This window comes from Buceros rhinoceros, unplaced genomic scaffold (assembly GCF_000710305.1).
Source record: "Buceros rhinoceros silvestris isolate BGI_N320 unplaced genomic scaffold, ASM71030v1 scaffold26069, whole genome shotgun sequence".
Lineage (NCBI taxonomy): Eukaryota > Metazoa > Chordata > Aves > Bucerotiformes > Bucerotidae > Buceros > Buceros rhinoceros.
The window spans coordinates 16,776-37,598 of NW_010431301.1; the positions used below are offsets into that span (position 1 = coordinate 16,776).

Below are 20,823 nucleotides of genomic sequence, written 5' to 3' on the forward strand. Positions count from 1 at the left end.
TGTCATTTATCTTCATTTTGTTTACAAAAAGCAACAGCAGTATCAAATACAAGTCATTCTAACTTGATGGACCTGTTGATTGAACATACACATTTATAGAATGAAACTACACTAAAAACATTAAAGATTATTAAAGGTAGAGCTGCATCAAGATACATTTTTGGATGGTTTTTAGTCATCATTCACAATACGTTGGATTTTTTTTATTTTTAGCATTACAAGCACATGCAAATACCAACATCAGTTGCCTGCTAGAGAAATTCATTAAACTGTTACAATGGTGGAGTTTGAATTAAAACTACGATTTAAAAAATCTAGCTTAAGCAGGATGACAGTGATCCTTCGGTTACAGATCTTGAATCCTAGGGATTTTACAAAGACATTCAAAACTTCTGTGCATGAATCCCAAGAGTTGCTTCTTGTGCTGCTGAAGCTTATCAGCAATTGAATAAATATCCAGCTCACTGATAAAATGTTCACAGTGGTTACAAACATTGTGTATTGGGGGGGATTGTTTTCAGTTTTAGGATGACATATGAGCCAGCATGAAACATGATTATAATCGTTCCCATTTCCGGAAATTTGTTCCCAGCACTGTGATGGTTGATGACCTTTGTAGAAAGCCAATGAAGCCACATAGCAAGCAGAAAACCGCAAGTTATAAAATACACACGAAAAACAGTACTAGAGTCTCAGCAATGCCCAATGGTATCACTATTTCAGAAAAATGAAAACAGTCTCAAAAGCAGCTGAAGCATCTGTACTTAAGTCCTCTTAGACATTCAGTGCCCAGACAGGTTTCATACATGCCCTTTAGAGTACAAAGCATATGCTAACATGTTTAAGATACTGAAACAAAACTGACACTGGCCCTTCCTTCCCAACACTGTATTGTGGAAAAAGACCTTCAAGGTGCAAGAAGGAACTCCAAGAGGATGAGTGCAAAAAAAAGTCCACTGTAGTCAAGAAAATAACATGACTGCAAAAGTCAGAAGAGCAACTGCTTCTATGTAAGTAAATATTAATTCTATAAATTCAGTACATAATGTAAAATAGCAGCATCATTGCTAAATCTGAGCTCTTATTACCACACATGAAAGCGGAATTTTGTTAATATTCTCCAGATCTGACCCAGAAAAATCAAGGCCATAGCTTTGATGACAGTTGGACTAGATGATCATTTTAGGTACCTTCCAACCGAAATATTCTGTTCTATTCTTACACTGTCCACATGCTGCATGTGGACCTTTGGAACAGTCAAGCTGAAGAGAAGAAAAAAAACCAAACCACAACACTAAGGTTGCACAACTGCTCCAGCTTAAGGATTTAATTGTTCAACATCAACTTCAAAAATTACGTATTACTCAGTAAAGCAAATAATAAATCACATTCATTGGAGAACTCTTCATTTCCAGTCTAAGATTTTGTGTTCAGTTGTTCACTGTTTTATGAACCTTTCTTGATAAGTTAAATAGACAGGAGGTGCTAGAGCTTTTGAGGCAATAGAAGAAGGTAACGTTTTTCGGTCAAGGGGTGAGCTGTCACAACTGACATATCAGCCATGTCAACATGGTCTCTGGTTTTAAACACAAAATCCAATGCTTTATCTGGGCTCTCAAAAGCAAGTTAAAAGATCGCTCCTACTGTCAGTTCAGGTCTAAATTAGATTAAAGAACTTTTATTACAAAATAAGTTATATTTCATAAGCCAATTTTACATTGTTTATCTGAACACTAGAGAGTCAAAATTTAGAATAATGTGTATGAAGAACTAGTTTCACATCAATTCCTCATTTCACTTATCTTGCTTCAGCCTCAATTTTAGCAGTTCAGAAAACACCAACTTAACTCTCCCAAACCCCATACGCCAGGCTTCTCCACATCTTAGAGAAAAGCCATCGTACCCTGGACAAAACTGTTTCCAAGGCAAATCTAAATGTGTTTTAAAAGAAATCGTACAGTACCTTGTGGTGTTTGGACTCAAGACACTATGGAACATTTCTGCAGGCAGTCTTTTAGCCAAAGCATGCAAGACTACTGACTACATAATGAAAACAAGTTGAAGTTACCTAAGCTTCCTAGAACAGTCTGACAATCACCTGTCTGATGGCAGAGCAGCCCCAAACTAGTAGATCAAGCTGTTGCCCTAACACATATATGGAAGGCTCTACTTCTGCATCCCAACCAAAGACACAGCTAGAAACATAAAAGCTGCTTATCTTGGTCTTAGAAGAAATCGTCAACATCAATAGGTAAATACTCCACTTAAAAATTAATCTGAAAGTGTAAATCCACTCAGAATTTATTAAACTGATAGAGAAATCGAGAATTACACCTTTGGAACTATCAGGCTTTTACATGTAGCAGATTGAACCCTTCGATGTCACTTCTAATGACTACAAGCAATCAAAAGATTATACAGTATCTTGAAAACACTGACTTTATAGCACTTTAACAAGAGATGACCTATTTCATTGTTATCTATTTAAAAGATAACAGGAAGCAAACCAACACAACATTCCTGCCTCACAGTTATTTAATATAGTCCATGGTTACTACATGAGCACTTCAGGGTACTCCTCTAGAGAAGAGCTGCTGCTGTAAAATTACAGGCTAGAAATGAGATTCATAACAACACAGCATACATCATTAATACTTCTGTCAATTATTGTTACTATTATTAACAAGGTTCACTGAATGTTAACGTAGGTAGCTAGGTAAAGCTCAGGTAACAGCCAGACAAAGAAATATTTTACTTGGTCCCTAGTTTTAATTGTTTGGGTTTTTTTCCCCAGACATGCCAGTGTTTCTGTCACTTTAACAATTTCTGTGACTCTTTTAGAAGACAAATAGCATCTGTCTTTACTACTTTCTAACCTCTCTGCAGGAGTAAAACTTCTTGTGGAACATGTATTCCTCAACAGATGGAGTTTATAGTACGGACAGAAACCAAGTGCTAGTGATTCTACGAGTTAAAAAAAAAGGATAACATCAGAACAAAACACGTAAGTGGGAGAATACATGCATCTAGCCAAACAACAGGTCAAGAACTGCTCATCACATTATGCTAGTCCTCCCTAAAACTGAAGCAGCTCCAGCCTTTGAGAGTTAACACCACAGTTTTGCATAAGATAAAAATGGTATATTCTCTTCAAAGGATAGTACCTGAAACTTCATTCCCTTGTTAGTTTGCATAGCGGGTTGGACAGACGTCTACATTAGCATTCCTACACCACACATAGTTGAGAGTGGTTGTCTCAGAGTAAGCCAGTGATGAACATTTTAGTACTATGCACTCATTTAAGACTCAACCAACTTTTCTGGTTACTCATACATGTTTATGCACTATGGCAGCAAGTGTCACAGCTGTTCTACATAATATCCAGAAATGGGTAACAACTCTGATGCCAGGGAGAAAAAAAAAAACAAACCTAAAACATACTGTTCTTTAGTGACTTACTTTTGATAACCTAACCTCCCCTGCTTTCTTACGAGCATCAAAGAAGACTGATAGCCTAAAGTCTGCTCCCCATATAATCATAGTTCCTTGTTTCTGGAGCAGGCAGGAAGTTTCAATGCTCCCTTTCCAGCATGGTTGAACTGCTGAAAATACAAGTGGCGTGAATCTATTCTTCAAAGTAAAGAATAGCATGAGGGCTTACTTAGCAAAGCCCTTCCTATGCCCACACCTAATCCTATCAACACAAGGAGTCCAGCTTCTCCTTTGTGGTCAGGCTCTGTCATGCCGTATCTTCAGCACAGATCTATTCCTTGGCAGTCAAATATTTGTTGAACATTTTAGAAATGGCTTTTTATACAAATTCAATTTTCAAAGAATTATGTGTACAAACAAAGTAAAGTAGCTAGGGACAGATGGATCAACAAACCAGAGCAGGACCATAAGCAAAAAGATTGGGCAATGACACACACACTACAAACTGCTACATAACTCCAGTATACTGCCTGCATTTGCTCTAAACTCCCAATTTTCTAGTTCTGGGGAGGGAAAAAAAAATTAAAAGAATTAAAGGAAGTCTATGAGCATCTCAATTGTTGATAGAGAAGCATGGGAAACAGTTTTTTAGGACATACTCCACCAAATAACCAGTGACTTGTTTCTCTTGGACCATACTTCTAACTAGCTGTTGAGGAAAAAAAGTGTCAAAAACCCTGTCACAAACTCAAGTAAAAGCTTGACTCTACATACAGCAACTAAGTAGTTCAACATGACACCATTTCAGGAAGTTCTGGTTCTTGAACCAGACTTCCCAAAACAGCACTTTCAGAAGTCAAGTTTCCTGTATGCAAAGCAGATTATAAAGACTTGGAGTGAATTTCTATTCAGGTGAAGTTCAGATTTAACAGCCTCAAGGAGAAATGCTTTATTACTCAAAAGCATGTGGACAGACCAGGTTATTAAAAACAGATCCCTTCAATCTTAAAGCTGGTCCAGAAAAATATTAATCTAGATAAGCAAAACCATGCATATTGAAGGTAGATTAAACTGCACCTGCATGCAGTTATTAAATTGAATCAGTTTTCACTTCTTCCCATTAAAATTCCTTAAACCTCAGGGAGCTCTAAATCCTATACAATATCTGAGACAGAAATTTGAAAAATCATTATAAAGGGAGGATTAGAGGCAAACTTTGACAGTGGTGAGCCCAAACATTAAGCCCAAACACTTAAAACTGTCTGAGAGGACTTCTGACAAGCAGTTTTCAAACAGAAGCTACTCCTAAATAATTCCATTATGTTCTTGAACCCACAAGGTAGAACAAAAATTAATTCACAACTCGTGAAGCTTTTATCATAAACATAGTTTTATTCTCTATTTCTTGTAAAAGTTTTGACCTTGCCAGTGTCCTCCTTTTGACTTCGTGAACAATGTATTTGTGCTTTTTGTGCCTGTATTTCTAGGTTAGTGTTGTGGGGTTTTTTAAGCCTTAGTATTAGTAACTTTCATCTACCTACTACTACTTAAAACAAGGCACATAAACTAGCAATCATAAGAAAAAACAAAGAGTTTCAAAAAAGCTCCTCTGTTAGTTTCAGTTTTAATCACACGGACTGTTTAAGATACCTTTTTCTGCCTCCAATGAACAGTGTGAAAAATGAACAGAATGAAAAACCAGAGCAGCACACTTTTCAGCGCACAAAAGAAGCAAACACTGCAGCTGCAAGAAAGAGCATGCCTACACACACAGTAAACAGTGAGTTAAGGGGTGACTGCAGCACACTGGTTACACTGATTTATTGTGTGACCAGGATATGGCATGCTCATACCACTCTGTTTCTAACTATGCCCAACACACTGCCTCAAACAGTAGCCATAACCAGGTAACACAGAGCACACACTGTAGCAAAAGTGAGCAAAAGTTTCCATGTTCCAGCCACAGCATCTTGGAGAAGTCCTGCGTGCTTGTCCAGGAATACACAGGTGTGACTAAAACCAACTCCAAACACATACAGAATAAGCAGTCTTGAAAAGGGAGAAACGAGACAATATTATCTTAATGCAAGGCCTTTTACCTCTGTGAAATTAAACACATTGAAAAACAGGCTTTCACTAGGTTTTAGCTTACGAGCATCCATTACGGTGATGACAGACTTTATGTCTGAAGCTCTCTAAAAGTTAACAATGAGCTCCAAAATAACTTCCAGAGTGGGAAACAAAAGATGTTTTCTGGAGAAAGATTAAAGAATTCATTTGAAGATTTATCATCCTGCATCATCAGAAAATACATCAAGGAGAGGATAAGATAACATGCCAGAGGACACTCCCGCTGCTTGTGCCACAAAGGCTAAATTACATGCTAAACTTATGAAATCTGGCACTAAAACCTGAGCAAGTCAGCAGTCATTTCTCTCCCCATACACCTCCACAATCATGGGCCGATACTGCGGTGGATTATAGAATTCTATAGAACCAAAATTCTCCTTGAAGCTCTTGGAAAATGGCTGTAATGATGCAAGTCAAAGACAGATGCTGTGAATGCTCCCCATAATATTCTGATGAGGAATTACAGCTCATAAATAATATGCTGTAAATTCTAACTGTGGATTATATTTTTCGGCACAGCCACTTTCTAACAGAGGGTCACAGTTCTTGATCCCTCTGCATAAGAGCACTTAAAAACAGGTGGTAATGAGTTGTCTAGTATCAACCTAAAAAAAGGTCACCTAAGGACAGAATGCAAGGAGTGAAGAAAATTAACTGCAAAGTAGAACAAAGTAACAAAGTTTTTCCAGGACTTGTCTTAACTTTTAATACATAGTTTTTGCCAGATATACGTTCTGTCAAAAGACTTCAAGTCTAGACATACAGATCTGCAAACCTTCCCAAAAAGCATTCAGGAAAAAAAAAAGGCAGTTTTAGGAGATAATCATTAATCTGTTTATCATTAGCATAACTTACCTACAAACCTATTGCTGAGCAACAAAGTCAGCAGTATTTGCATATACATACCCAATCTTCAGGTGAAGGAGGAAGTACTGCAAGTACTTTCAGTTTCTTTATATTGACTCAGCTTGAGTCAGGGCACAATTTTTAAAGTATCTAATATTCATTTCTCTGTGGGGTGGGAGAGCAATTATTTTTTTCCTAAAGCATTTTAAGGTCTAAGTCTTTTGACATGATCTCAGTCCCTAAAAATCTGTGCAAAACATGTGCATCTATGAGCTGAACGGAAGTTAAATGTCACTAATTTGGTGGTGTTTGTGTAATGACAGAGAGAACTGTAACTACTGCTTCAAAGAAAAAACAAATTAAGAAAAAAAAAAATCAAGATTTTTACCATATTATACCTAATACAGAAGTGTTTGCTCACAGAATCGGAACTTAATTCTGCTCACACTGTTCTGCTTTATAAAAATTAAAGTGAGGCTACCCAGGCATATACTCCCTTATACATTAAGGAATGTTCGTCTCCACTGTAGGTAAAGAGAATTAAACATGGAAACACTAACACAGGAAACAAACAGACCTTGTGCCCTTGACACGATAGAATCGTTTAACAGGTTGGGGGAAGTTTGTCACAAGTTAATTGCATATTAACTGCATGTATCACGTCTAAGAAACAAGTGGTCTGGGAACCCAAAGGAAACTGAATTAAAAAAATGAATCCATATACACATACATACTATATGAGCTGATCCATCTACCTGGCAGTAACCAAATTTTACTGTATGTTAGTGATTTAAATGTATTTCATTTTTACATCCCATACAGTGACAGCAAAACCTGGATGTTTAAGTACCTTGCCATTAGTGATGTATTTGCAATTAATTTTTAGAAATTTCTCGGTAAATGCTTCTTCCTCTTCAGAGGTGGAAGATACCACTCTTGTAGGACGAACACATGCATGCACTGGTGAAGCAGCCGACTCTTTCTGTTGGACTCCATCTGGATCCTAAAAGGGAACATAAAGAACTTAGCAACCTGCCTTTTCCAGTATTAACTTTAAGAAATCTTCTGTGGTGTAATCCTTATTCTTTCTTTGACAAAAAAGCAAATGTAAAAACAAGGTTCCAAGCCCACTGCAGTTTAAAAGGACTGTTTTGATCTAACAGTGTGTATAACTAATCAAGCACAGCTTAACCAGCCCACAGTAAGAAGTGCTAGTGGGCAAAGATACTCAGAATCAACCTGGAAATAACAAAATGATTGGAATTCACATACAGGAACCATCCGACATACTGTCACATGCAAAATTTGTTCAGAAGTTAGCAGAAAGTATTATTTTCAAACGTCAACAAACAAAAGTCCTATTAAATGCCTTCTGTTATCCTTCCAAAATATTATACACGACTTTGGTTGGAAAGACCCTCTGAAGGTTAGCTAATCAAACCCTGTGTTCAAAGCAGGCCTAAGTCTACATTAGATCATGTTGCTCACAGCCTTTCCAGCTGAATCTTAAGTCTTCAAGGCTGGAGGTTCCACAGCCTCTCCAAGAAGCCTGCTTCAGTGTTTAACGACACTCTCAGTGAAAAATATTTTCCTGATATTTAACCAGGACCTCTTGTGCAGCAACTTGCAGCTGCTGCTGTTCATTTTACTAAGAACGTCAGAAGGCCCTGACCCTCTTCCCACTAACCTGTCTACTAAGTAGTACACCACCGAGATCAGGTTGTTCATCAGTGTTTTCTTTGGCCTAAGCAAACTCAGCTCCCCCAGCCAATCCTTGTGCCTCACACGTTTACATCCTCTCTTCGTTTTAACAGCCCTCTACAGGACTCTCGCCAGCATGCCAATCTTTATCTTATACTGGAGGTGCCAGAAGTGGAGACAACACTGCAAGTGGAGCTTCACAAGCCCCCCAGACAGCAGAATAATCACTTTCCTTAACCCATTAGTATTGCCCTTTCATCTGCCACCTGGCACGTGATAAGCTTTCACCATCACAAGTGGACACTGTTCAACCACACACACAAATGCTGAATCACTTTGAGCTCAAAGACGCTGTCAATTTTTCCTGCCCATCTTGTAGTGCACCCATTCAGTTCACATATCCACAATATTGCAGCAAGGTTGCTTCGAGACAACATCAAGGACCTGGCTCTAGTCAAGGTAAGTAATATGCACCACTCTTCCCTCATCTGCTGAGTCAGCCGTCTCATCACAGAAAGCTCATCACTTTGATCAGGCATGACACGTCCTTGGCAAATTCACTCTGGCTGTTCCCAACCATCTTTGTCTTTCACATGCCTAGATATAACTTCCAGAGGATTTTCTTCATGACCTTCCTGGGCAGATAACAGGGAATCTATCCTGCTGTCTAACTGCACAATCAACCAGTAAACATGGAATCTTGCCAGGAACAGGAAAGACAGTGAAAAAAAAATTTGTTTTCAAGTAAAAACTACACGTACAGTACATGGACTGTGTGAAAGCCTATTTTACAGTCACAGCAATCCTGTTTTGGAACTTAACCAACATTTAAAGACTTCCATTTTTAGTTACTAATAAAATATTACTATTTATAAAAAAAATGAGAACCTATGTTTGATTTTCTGCTTCGTTGTACTCACTAGTAAAGATTGCAGTAAATGTCTTTAACCATGTCCAGGAACATCATGCACAATTGTTTTCAGTTCATCATTTCTTTGGCAGTACTTTAGCCTTTGCCTGCAGCTTTTAATTTTATTTAGAAAGCAGAAAAAAACCCAAACAAAACAACTTACAGAACACTGAAATAAGTTTTGCTGAAAAAGCTAATGAAGATATAATTAAAAAGGAAACTTCCTGGAGATGAGTTCTCTTTCTATATACTCCATTCTCCTAAAAATTATGTGGCCACCTTTGTAACTCATGTAACTTAGCAAGCGGCTGCAAAAGTCCCCAGCTGATATTCCAAGTCCACTGTGAATAAGCCATCTATTTCTCATTCATATTGCTGCACAACACAGAAGCAGGAATAATATTGGTAGCAGACTTCAAATTTAATGAAAACACCCTTGTCACTATGTATTATTCTGAAGTGGATTTTAAGTTTTATAGGTAATAAAGCTTACAGGATCTTCTCAAATACATGTATCAGACTGCTGAATGACAAAACCCTTCATAAAACCCAGCAGCATAAGAAAAACTTAAAAATTTAGCTTAAGTGTAGCAATGTAAAGAAAAAATTAACAGGGTTTATGCAGGTCTTTTATTGGCCTGCATAGACTCTGAGTCTATTTATAGACTCATAGAATCATTTGGGTTGGAGGGTACTTTAAAGTTTATCCAGTTCCAACACGCCTGCCATGGACAGGGACACCTCCCACTAGGTCAGGTTGCTCAAAGCCCCATCCAGCCTGGCCTTGAACACTTTCATGGACAGGACATCCACAGCTTCTCTGGGTAACCTGTTCCAGTGCCTCACTGTAAAAAACTTCTTCCTAATCTAAATCTACTCTTTCAGTTTGAAACTGTTATCCCTCATCCCATCACCACACTCTCTTGGAAGAGTCTCTCACCACCTTTCCTGTAGGCCCTTTTTAAGTACTGGAAGGCCACTATAAGGTCTTTCTGGAGCCTTCTCTTTTCCAGGCTGGACAACCCCAACTCTCTCAGTCTGTCCTCACAGGGGAGGTGCTCCAGCCTCCAATCATCTGATTTGTATTTAGCCACATCATTGCGTGTGGCTAGTCCAATGCTTGATAAAACAGGAACTAGAGAACTGAGCATCTAATGGCTTATACCTTGCCTCAGAGGTTCACATATTGGTTAGTCATCTTACTCAGTCTCTAGCAAGAACTCAATTTCTATGACCATAGCACAGAGAGAAGACCTCTTCACATTATACAGACAGAGTAACATATCCTCTAAATTGAAATGTGCTTAAATATAAACTGCAAATCTGGAGTCAAAAATCAGGGAAGAGTCAAAGACGACGTACATCAATACAGGGCATTAGAGAACGTATGCTAGTATTTTTGTCATTCATAAGGATTGCAATCAAAGAAAGGAGAAACATGGAGAACAGTTGCTATGATGAAGAACAAAACCCTCCAGCTTTAACTGCTCCAACAGAAGTTGAGTGTTTTTTCTGTTGCTGAACAGACTGTTTGAAAAACAAAAACCAAACACATGAACACACAGTCCACACTGACAAGTGCAAGTGATTTTTGTTCTTTGTTTCCTTTTGACAAACTAAATCTAGGAACATCCCTTCCCTCATTGCATGTACTTTGAAAGACCTCAGAAACTTTCATAAATACTTTATTATGTATTGTCACACTGCTCACTTGATTTTCCATGAAGCATTGAAGAACTGCTTGAGGTGATCCACAACTGATGGGATGTAAAAAACCGTTCTTCAACAACACAGTAAGCGTCAAACTTAACACTCACATTATTGCTAACATTGAACTGCCTACAAGAAACAAAATGACTTTTTGCATAAGAGGATTTTAACTTTAGAAGTATGTTACTCTACTTTGTTTCTTCTACATTTTCAAGCTTTTATCTCTGCTTTGTGTATATAGTCATAAAACATTTCAAATTACGTGTATCATTACACTATTAAGTCTCCTTTATGTGCAATATTTGTATATGACTGTTTCTACAAAATCAAGAATGAGTTGGGCTTTTTGGACATGGAATCTAGTCTTGCAGACTAGTCTATTTATTGTGTTACAACACCTTCAGTTTGCCACAAAACAAAAGAAATTATTCAGTACAAATGTGAGCAGGCATATCACGAGAACAGGCATATTAGGTCAGAGTAAATATATAACAGCAAAATCAAACAGTAATTTTCAGTAGTTATCACAGTCTTTGTAATGCAGCTTGGGAAACTATTCAGCAACAAAGCAATACTTTTATATTTAAACTTCTCTGGACCGAGTCATGCAAGCAAAAAAATGCTTAAAGTCTCAAACTTCCTAAACTTTGAGCACATAGAATCTTGGAGTAGACATCTGACAGCTTGACTGTGCACTATCAAGAAGTTTTATCAAGAAAATTTGTTACTTGAGAGAAAAGATAATAACAGGGAAAATATTAGTGACATATTAAGAATCATCTGAATAAGGTCATAACTGCATAAACTGCAGAGAAGTTCTGGCTCCAAAGCTGTGTCTTGCTGGTTGGAGTTCTCCCCATGGAATTATGTTGGCAGCAAACAGCTTTTACAAAGCTAGCTCCTAGCCAAAAATCTACATTTGAACTGAAGTGCAGAGCAGCTTTGATGGCTAAACAATTTTACTGTCTCAAAGTCTACAAAGGTAGAACTACTGAATACAGGTCAGGTATAATCAATTCTCTGGTAGCCCTTCACTGAAACAACCTTTTGGGTTTTTTTGCTTTACTGTTTCATTAAGTAAAACTAGAAAACCCCCTCTCATACCTCTACAGGGAGCAGGGGGAGCCCTTACCTTTTAGCTACTTGAGTATTCTTGCCAATGTATCATCGCTACAAAAACTATCAATGAGACTAGAGAGAAATGTTTAACTAATTTTGGAGGGTAACAAATACAGAAATGCCACAGGAACTAGTATTTAAGTTTTCAGTGTGCAAGGATAGCTACAAAAAACTTGCCTTCAAATCAGTTTTCACATAGAAAACTGTCATTTACAAAGATTAAGAAGGTACTACTTTACTTCTCAGCAACATGTGTTGTAATGTACTTTCTCCCCCAAGTGAAACGGTAGTTTAAGAAGAAAGCACAGCATCTGTTACATTTATCTTCTGAGGGAAAATTAATTTCAAGGACAACAGGTATACCTACATTTACTGTAGCCTTGTCAAGCTCTGCTTCGGAAGATGTAGGTGATAAAGGACTTATAGGACTTAGAGAGGGGGAGCTGTCCACACTAGAAATGTAGTCTGGGTCAGGAACATACAAAATCTATAAAGAAGATAAGGCAGTTAGAAGTTATGTTTTCAGGTTTACTTTAGATTTCCCACCAGTTCAGGTATACTTGCTATGCCTTCTCAAAACAAACTATGCAAAATCATTCCTGCTCCCATTAATTTTCACAGAAACGATGAGTTGAAGGAAAAAACAGTAGTAATATTCATTTAGGAATGTTGTTTGGAAGATGTACCCTGAATTTTCTCTTTTGAGTTAGTGTTGGTAAACAGCCTGCTATATTTGCAAAGTAACAATTTAGCTTGTACCCGAGTGTTATTATACCATTAAGTTTAATTAGTTTTAAAAGTCCTCTGATCTTATTTAAGAGAGACAGGTAGCTTCATTACATGTTCCCTTTTTTTAGGCAGTTATTTAATAGGCACAAAGAAGTCACAAACTAGAGAAAAGCTGAAAACTTTTACAAAGCCAATAGGAAAACCAGTAAGAGAAGTACTTTAACATTTTCTCTGGCAGAGATGAGAAATATAGGGAAAAGGTCTTTGCTGGTTAAGTAACATAGCGTAATAGTACCTGTCCAGGAACGACTGCTCTGGAGAAAAGCTTATTTAATTGAACCAGTTCATTGGGTGTTGTATCAAATTTCAAGGCAATACTGTTTAAAGTATCTCTTGACTCCACCTGTATCGATTGGGGAAAAAAAAACAGAAAAAACAAACCTGTAAGCAGTTAGTTCAAATAGTGGCTCACAACTTGTATCGTGTGCTGATTTACAAAGATTTTGATGAACTTTAAGTTACGATTCCCCTCCTCTACCCAAAACATACCTATTCCCTAAATATTAGTCATTACAACCCCAATAAGGACACATGTCTTCCCACTACGTTTCCAGCTGGCCAGAAGTGTCAGTCATACCCAATGAGCTGTAGGCTCAGCTATTGCACCAGAACTTCTGGCCTATGTAAATTCACTGCTGGGTAGCACTGAACTAATACATGATTGACTAGTTTCAGAGAACCTTTAATACTTCCTCCTCAACTCTTCTTCTCCATTGTTCATCTACAGAAAAGCTGAAGCAATCTCTATAAACACAAACACATTCTCTTTCTAGAAATAAGTTTCTGTTAACCTCACTTTCAAGAAAAAAACGCCACTGAGATAAAAAGCAAAAATACTGAAGCAATACAGGTCAACTAGTATGCCAGCAGGTGGAGCAGAAGCATTTTGAGTAGATGATTCCCAAGTAAAGACAGGATTTTTTCCAAGCTCCTCTTTTCAGTCCCATCTCCCAAAATGCATTCAATGAGCCAACAGAAGAAAGCAAAGGGAAAAGTTTTATTCACAAAGAGTATTTCAGAATAAAGAATTCATAGCAACCATCTAAGAATGGTAAAGATGATGACGACAAAGGAGCACGCAACCAAAAGAAGTGTGTAACTTCTTTTGCATAATGGCATAGGGGTTGATAAACACTGTATCAGGAAAAATAAATCTTATCACTTCAGAGAAGATGAAGCAGTATAAGCAAAGCTACATTTGTGTTGCTAAATACGGAGAACAGCTAGAAAAAATTCAGACTTCTGTCTTAGACATCTTCTCCTTTGTCTCTCTTATTACATCTGCAAAAGTTATACACCTTCCCTTCTATACAAATATTAAGTATTAGACTAATTATTCACAGGTTTAATTTTCTTTCTATTTTCAGCCTATTCACTTAACTTTAACTTTTCTTGACAATTAGAGAATTGCTACAGAAGAATGCCTTCTCTTACAATTCCCTTTACTTAATTTTCAAGGGAAAAGTAGGGAAGGAGGGGAATAAATGAAAGGCAAAACCCAGAATTTTCTTCATATAGTGTATGTTCTATAAACAAGTGTTTTGAGAAAGCCAGTGGATATCGTTAGCTGACTCAGCATACCCACTAGGTTATCTTCTGCTCTTCCCTCCCTTAAGAAAAACGTGGGAGCACCATGCCTTGTATGCCTCATCAACTGTTGCGGGACCTGAAGATAGATATCCTTTATTTCTGTTTGAACAACTGAATTGGGGCAGGAAAAAACAGAGAAGGGAGGGAAGGAAAAAAATCTTGGGAGTATACATGTTACAATAGCTTTTGGTACTGCTTGCACTGAGGGTAGACCTTGACCTTATACACTCAGATGGAAAAAGGCAGCTTTTGAATCCAAAACACTAACATGCTCTATTTTCATAACTGCACTGCAGGGGAGGTAAGTAATAAAACGTACGCTGGGCTAGCCTGCTTCCAGCTGTACTCTGTGATGGATTGTTCCCACTCAATTAGCATATTTTAATAACTAATAAGCATTACATGTTTTGTTGTCAGTAGAATGTACAAGGCACATTCATTCCCCACAGAAGCAGCGAACATTTTGTCAGAGTGGAAGAATATGTACCTCAGGTTATCGTGTTAGTTAATATTGGTGATTAAATATTTAATATTTTAATACATTTTACTTGCATTGAGAATAGCTGACAAACCAAGTCCGTACCGGTTGCAAAAGTAGCATATAAGGGGTTCAATAATCGCTCCTCAAAACACATTCCCCCTTAATCATTCTGAAACTTAAGACTGATTAAAACATTCATCCCAAAAAATTTATGAAAAAAGTGCTTTCTCTTTACTAACTTTTTCAAAGTTATGTCATGTTAGGGAACACATCACGACAATATAGGAATAACAAAGTCTAACTGAGATATGTAAAAACGCAAACTATATCCTTTAAGTAGAGAAGTGGGTTGTCCTGCAAGGAAAAGTGCTACAAATCTAATGTACTTTGAAAGCTCTTATAGTTAAACAGATAAAACAAAAGCAATCTGGGATACTAACAAAATTAAGGTTCACAAGCAAGAGTTCAAGAATTCCTTTCCATACAGAATTCATTATCGTTTCATAAAGGTGCATTTGTCAGCCTAGAGTCACTAAAGGAAAAAGATCGGTACTGCCAAAAAAAAGGCAATTAGCTTTTTTAGATAAGTTTCTAACTCTCACAATTATTTATATAGGAAACCATTAAGTTAAACAAAGCAGCAAATGTCTCTCCTTACTAGTATTTCAGGTATGAAAGACTGTGTTGTAGTAATTCACATAGATCACACAGATACGTGAAAAATAAGAATATTCTTTATGCCACTTTTAATTGGTAATAAAGCAGAAATCAAAACAGGACCCTAACCTGCACAGATATGTACTACTTGTTCCACAGACAATAACAACAATAAGTGACAACCAAATCAATGAACAGTCGTGTTTCCATCAGAAGCTCCACATCATGCAGAAGGTTTACTAAAACGGTGATGTTAGATGTAAAAGCTTTGCCTGATTCCAAAGTTTGTTCTCTCAAATGCTGGAGGACAAAAATTAGCTGCTGGGTAAATATTCCTTAGGTGTCACTTAAGGATTGAAACAGTTGAGATTTTAGACTAACTCTTGATATGACATAAAATAAATTAAAGCATTCAATTAAAAACCACAGAACTTAAGCCCTTGAAGAATGCATTCACTCTTTTCAGCCTTCAGAAATAAAATCATCAGGTGAGATCTCCTGGCAACTAAAGGGTTTATCTCACACAAGAACGGCAAATATAAGCCTTCTTTTCTTATTTAGCTGTTTGCACAGGCTGATCTCCACACTACATGGGATTTCAAAGACCAGCACTTAAAACAAATTGTTCACCTAACAGAGACTTCCTGAAGTCTCTCCCTATACTTGAAGGCCTGTTTTCCAATTCTCAGGCTTTCTACTGTTTCAAAAATAGAATCTGAGCAGCCAAAAGCTCAAAAAAAAAACCCAAACCTTTGTGGAAAAGCATAATTTAAGAACAAATTAAATGTGCCACCACATACCACAGCCAAGCCCCAGCTTTTCCAGTACTGGAAGAGAGGGCAAAAAGTCATTCCTTCTCTCCCAAGAAACAAACTTTCTATACATTATGCACGTAGCTATTTAAATGCTATCCTGAACATTAAGAATTTTATATAAGTATTTGGACATTAAAGCACTATGATGAATCTTCAAGGACAGATTTCCCCATTTGAGAAGAGAGGGGGATGATGAACAGTGATCGCATTGTTTCATGATTTTAACAGAATGGCAAGATTTGTCCCAGTACAAGTAAAACTCTGAAAAACAACTACCAAACATGTGAAAACACTATTTTATTCCCTGAAACAATATGAAATGGACTTTAGCAGGCCAGCTAGTGCCTTGAAGTGATTGAACACGTACCAATCATTGGCTTTGTTTTGGTTCTTTCAAGATTTGGACTCGAGCAGATACTGATTAATGAAAATGTAAAAAGAAAACAAGAGTCACTTATTCAGGACTGTGTTAACGCACATAAACTCCGCTTTGTTTAATAACTTTTGTTGAAAAAGAGCTTCTTAATATAATCAGCTGTCCCATACTCAGTAGCAAGAACTTAGATAAGACACGAGACCTTGTTACCTAATTACCTCTACCTTACGTAGTCATTTACACATGTATAAAAATAAGTCTACAATTTCAAGTTAGCTAATATCAGTATTCCCAGATATGAGTAGATACACAAAGAGCCACTGAAGATCCATAACTTCCATTTTTCTTTTCCAATAAAATCCCAAATCCAACACTCTCTTCAAATCATTGCGTCCTCATTTGAGGACGAGATACATCCCACTTTTACATTTACAGAGCATTACTTGTGCACATTTGCCATGTGTGCACCAGTATACAAATAGCTTCAGAGTTACCACTGACTATGGTTCAAACTGCCTTCTTTTCTAGCAGATTAGCAGCTGGAAAAGTTATTTAAAAACCTTATTTAAAACCAAATTCTTTATTTTAATAGTCCTTTTTAATGAACTTTACTGTCAATGCATCTCCACAATCGGAGTTCATTTGTTCTTTCATTAAAAATTATAGACTGAATACATATGAATCGGAGTGGATAAAGAATTTTTCTTTTTAAGCCTTTTAAGACTGGTTGTCTAAGAACCAGAAAACAACAAAACAGCTAATTTAAGAGTATTAAGAGAAACAAAATTAAAGAGACTAGAAGGAGGGGTGAAGACAAAGGGGAGAAGAGGACACAACAACTTTGGTGGTGTACCCAAGCCTTTAAAAAAAACCCACCACATTACGACTATGTCATGATATAGGCTTTAAGTCATGCAGCTGCTAGCATGCTATTATCACTGGTGATTAGCAGCCAGCACTGTCTGTTGATGCTTCTTTATCTGTACTTGGCTCTTCTAACACCTGCAGGGAGACACTGGTTGTGTTTGTACTACATGTTACACAAAATGTGATGTTAATAATGCAATGTTAATATAATGAAGTTAAATAAGCAATGTAAAAATGCTATTTTCACAATATAAAAAGGACTAAGGAAAGTTCTAGCTAGTAACAATAATTCACCTGAACTATTTGCTCTTTTGGTCATTAGAGCCTGTTTACACGCACTGTCTGTGTACAGAAGAAAAAACCCACTGGCTTGGGGCACCAACTGTGAATTCTGAAATAACAGATAATATCAATTCGCATCTAAACTGTTGACTGACATTCAGAAGAGAAATACTAACTTAAAATCTGTTCACTGTCTAAGCAATAACAGCAAAAATAAACCGGAGTTTTCTGTATCCTTTAGAGGCAGCTTAGGACTTGCTTCTTTCATGTCTGCTAGTGCTACATACAGAACACTAGCTCCAAGTTTATATGCTTTGGGAATTTTACATTAAAACCTTTAACATTAAACCTAAATCCAAAAAGCTTTTAAAGAGAAATATATATTTTATTGTTTATTTGTCCCTAAAGTAACGATTTGCTTTAAAAAATTCTGGTGGGAAGTGTATTTCACCTTAAAAACCCATAGTTTGTATCCTCAAGATTCCACCCCACTCCAAATGTCAGGAATAAATATAAGCCCTTCCTTCCTAAAACCATGTAGCCACTGGAAAAACTAACACAAAAATTACTGTTTAAAAAAAAAAAGTAAAGCAAAAAACTTCACTAATTTTTCAACAATACTGGGTGGCAGGAATTTGGTTTCTGACTTCATCATTCTGCTGCTTCTCAAAGTAGCAACACATGCAGACATATAAATATGTGTGTGTGTACACATCTGTGTGTCTGTTGTTCCTTTGTAAGGTAGTAGGACGAAGGTAGAAATCAGACCCAAGTTCGTCTCCCCATATAGAATAAAGTCATAAATAATAACAACAACAGTAGCAAATGATCACAGCAGTTACTAGACCTCTCACGCATATAGTGAACATAACCTCGGTTCCTAAAGGTTAGTTACATATGTTTTAATAAAATATGTGTATGACGTAACCAAAGGCTCTGAAAATTTGACATTAAGTACTTCATGAGTGAGTTGTACAAGACTGGACAAAATACAGCATTTGTGAAACTCAAATGTTCCATACACGCAACAGGCTCCTCAGGAAATGGACTAAGTTCAGAGACAAAAAGCCTTTGATTCTTGCAAATTATCTTTTTGACTCACAAGAAAGTGATGCATATGTACTAATATGTTCAATATGTACTAAGAAAGTTACTTTTGTAACTAAAACCCACTTACTGGAACACAAAAACCCACAGCAGTACATGATAACTTGACACAAACATACTAATTTAAAAAAGGAAAGCCTGGTGCTTTATCTTTGCCTGGCATCTTACGTACCGAGGTAAATGCATGCACGTGGTGCCGAGAGACAAGTTAAAGGATTTACTGACTGAAGAGGAAGCCCGGTTTTACAGTTACGCCTGAGCATTTTTTTTTCCATTTATTTCAGAAAAAGCAGGGTTAATGCAACAGACACAACAGTCACATTTATGTTACCATTCTTCAGCTGCTACAACCTAAGCAGCAGAATTTTTTTTTTTTTTTTTTTTTTTTTTTAATTTCAACTTCAAGGAAGTCTTTAGGATAAGCTAGAATTATATTTAAATTCCCAATATAAGTCACGCTAATGAAGTGCTTCTCACTCCAATCCACACATCCTCTGCATCTCTATCACAGCCTTCTCAGCAGTTAAGCCATGGCTTGCCTTAATGTCACATTATGAGTTAAGTCTCCCCCATGTCTCTTATTCTTGGAATAAGAAAACACCAAGAGGTCAAGAAAAAACTTTTTATAAACAAGTTCTCATTTTTATAATCCCAGCTTCAAAAACACTCAAAGACAACTGTGATGGACCTTCCTTATTTTAATGGCAACCCCATAAGCATTATTTATAGGTTCAATTATATTTCCAGTATATAACACAAGACAGATATTTCTCACTTCAGTTTCCCTTAGTAACCACAAATGTGAAAAGCTGACTGCAGCACGGTTTGAGGGTCATTTCAAGAACAGGCAGAGAAAGGCTCCATTTTTAGAGGCTGCTGCAGAAACAGATCTCTGCCGTAAGAGGTATAGATCCATGAAAATTATAAGAACGCCAGAAGGTCAGTATCAAGATGCAGCCCCCCCCTTCATTCTGTTATTTCTCCTGATGACAACAGTTTATTAATAATGCTGAAAGCAGGGAACTTGCACATCATTTTGTAATTAATGTTATTTACTGTTTCTAACTAGGTAACTAGTTAGAAATTGAACCACTCAACAGCTTTTTTGGAAGAAAAAAAAGTAGCTTAAGGGGGAAAAAAAAAAGTGAAATATTACTCAAGTACTGTTAGTTAATTCCTAATTTAATTCCTGTCAAAATAAGATATCAGATATACAGAGTTCTAAGATTAAAGGCAACGGACATTAACTTTTTTTATATTTTGTAATGAAACTTTTAGGTCTGCACTTGCTATGCAATGACATTCTAATAATAAAGCAGTAACTTACGGAATATTCAATAGTCCCTCTAGGCTTTTGAAAAGACATTCGTCGCCCATCTTTCTTGTCTGGGGTCTTCTTCTGGCCAGTGTCTGAAAAAAATTGAGGCAATGTGCGTGTTAAATTCATTTTTCTCTCTCAGTATTGTCACAGGCTGCTGACTACAGCCCCGTGGGCTGACACCTAATTCACCAATTACACAGCTTGCTCCCAGTGACTCTAACACACAACTGGCTGCTAGAAGAGGGACTTTGTTCCTCCACAATGCTTTAAGAATTTGGCCAGTATAAACCACTGATAACACGGAATCCACCAACCGCGTAAGTACTTGCTGCTATCCAGGAAGCTATTAATGAAGGAAGACTAAACAGGAGATTTACCCCACCAGGCAAGCCACACTTTTAACTGTTTAATTGGTTTCACAGCGTATCTCATTTGCTTTTTTTTTTAGAGGGGAGATAATCTAGAGGTCCTGCATGTTCCATTTAATTAGCTGTGATTTTTTTGTCACTGTCTGATAAGCATAGAGTATTTAAAGCTTTTTTATAAAACAAAGAGCATTAGTGTTTAAATTCACAACTATCCAGTCTGTAGCAAAAACATACACAGCCTGTACGCAAACAATAAAGATTCTAAATAATACATAAATAATACAAGTTAAGAACTGTTCTTTTTATTGGGTACTGTATTTTG

At 37.0% G+C, this 20,823-nt stretch overlaps 1 protein-coding gene across 1 annotated transcript in view; it reads right to left on the reverse strand.

Moving 5' to 3' along the window:
* LOC104499837 (oxidation resistance protein 1-like) overlaps positions 1-20,241 on the reverse strand; it is a 32,685-nt gene extending 12,444 nt beyond the window's left edge. Inside the window, exons 1-4 of the mRNA XM_010143395.1 lie at positions 20,140-20,241; positions 12,873-12,980; positions 12,222-12,335; positions 7,259-7,411 (exon numbers count right to left, since the gene is read on the reverse strand). Of these exons, the coding sequence (XP_010141697.1) occupies positions 7,259-7,411; positions 12,222-12,335; positions 12,873-12,980; positions 20,140-20,178 (414 nt within the window). The 5' untranslated portion in view covers positions 20,179-20,241. The remainder of the gene's footprint in view (positions 1-7,258; positions 7,412-12,221; positions 12,336-12,872; positions 12,981-20,139) is intronic.
* Positions 20,242-20,823: the final 582 nt, after the last annotated feature.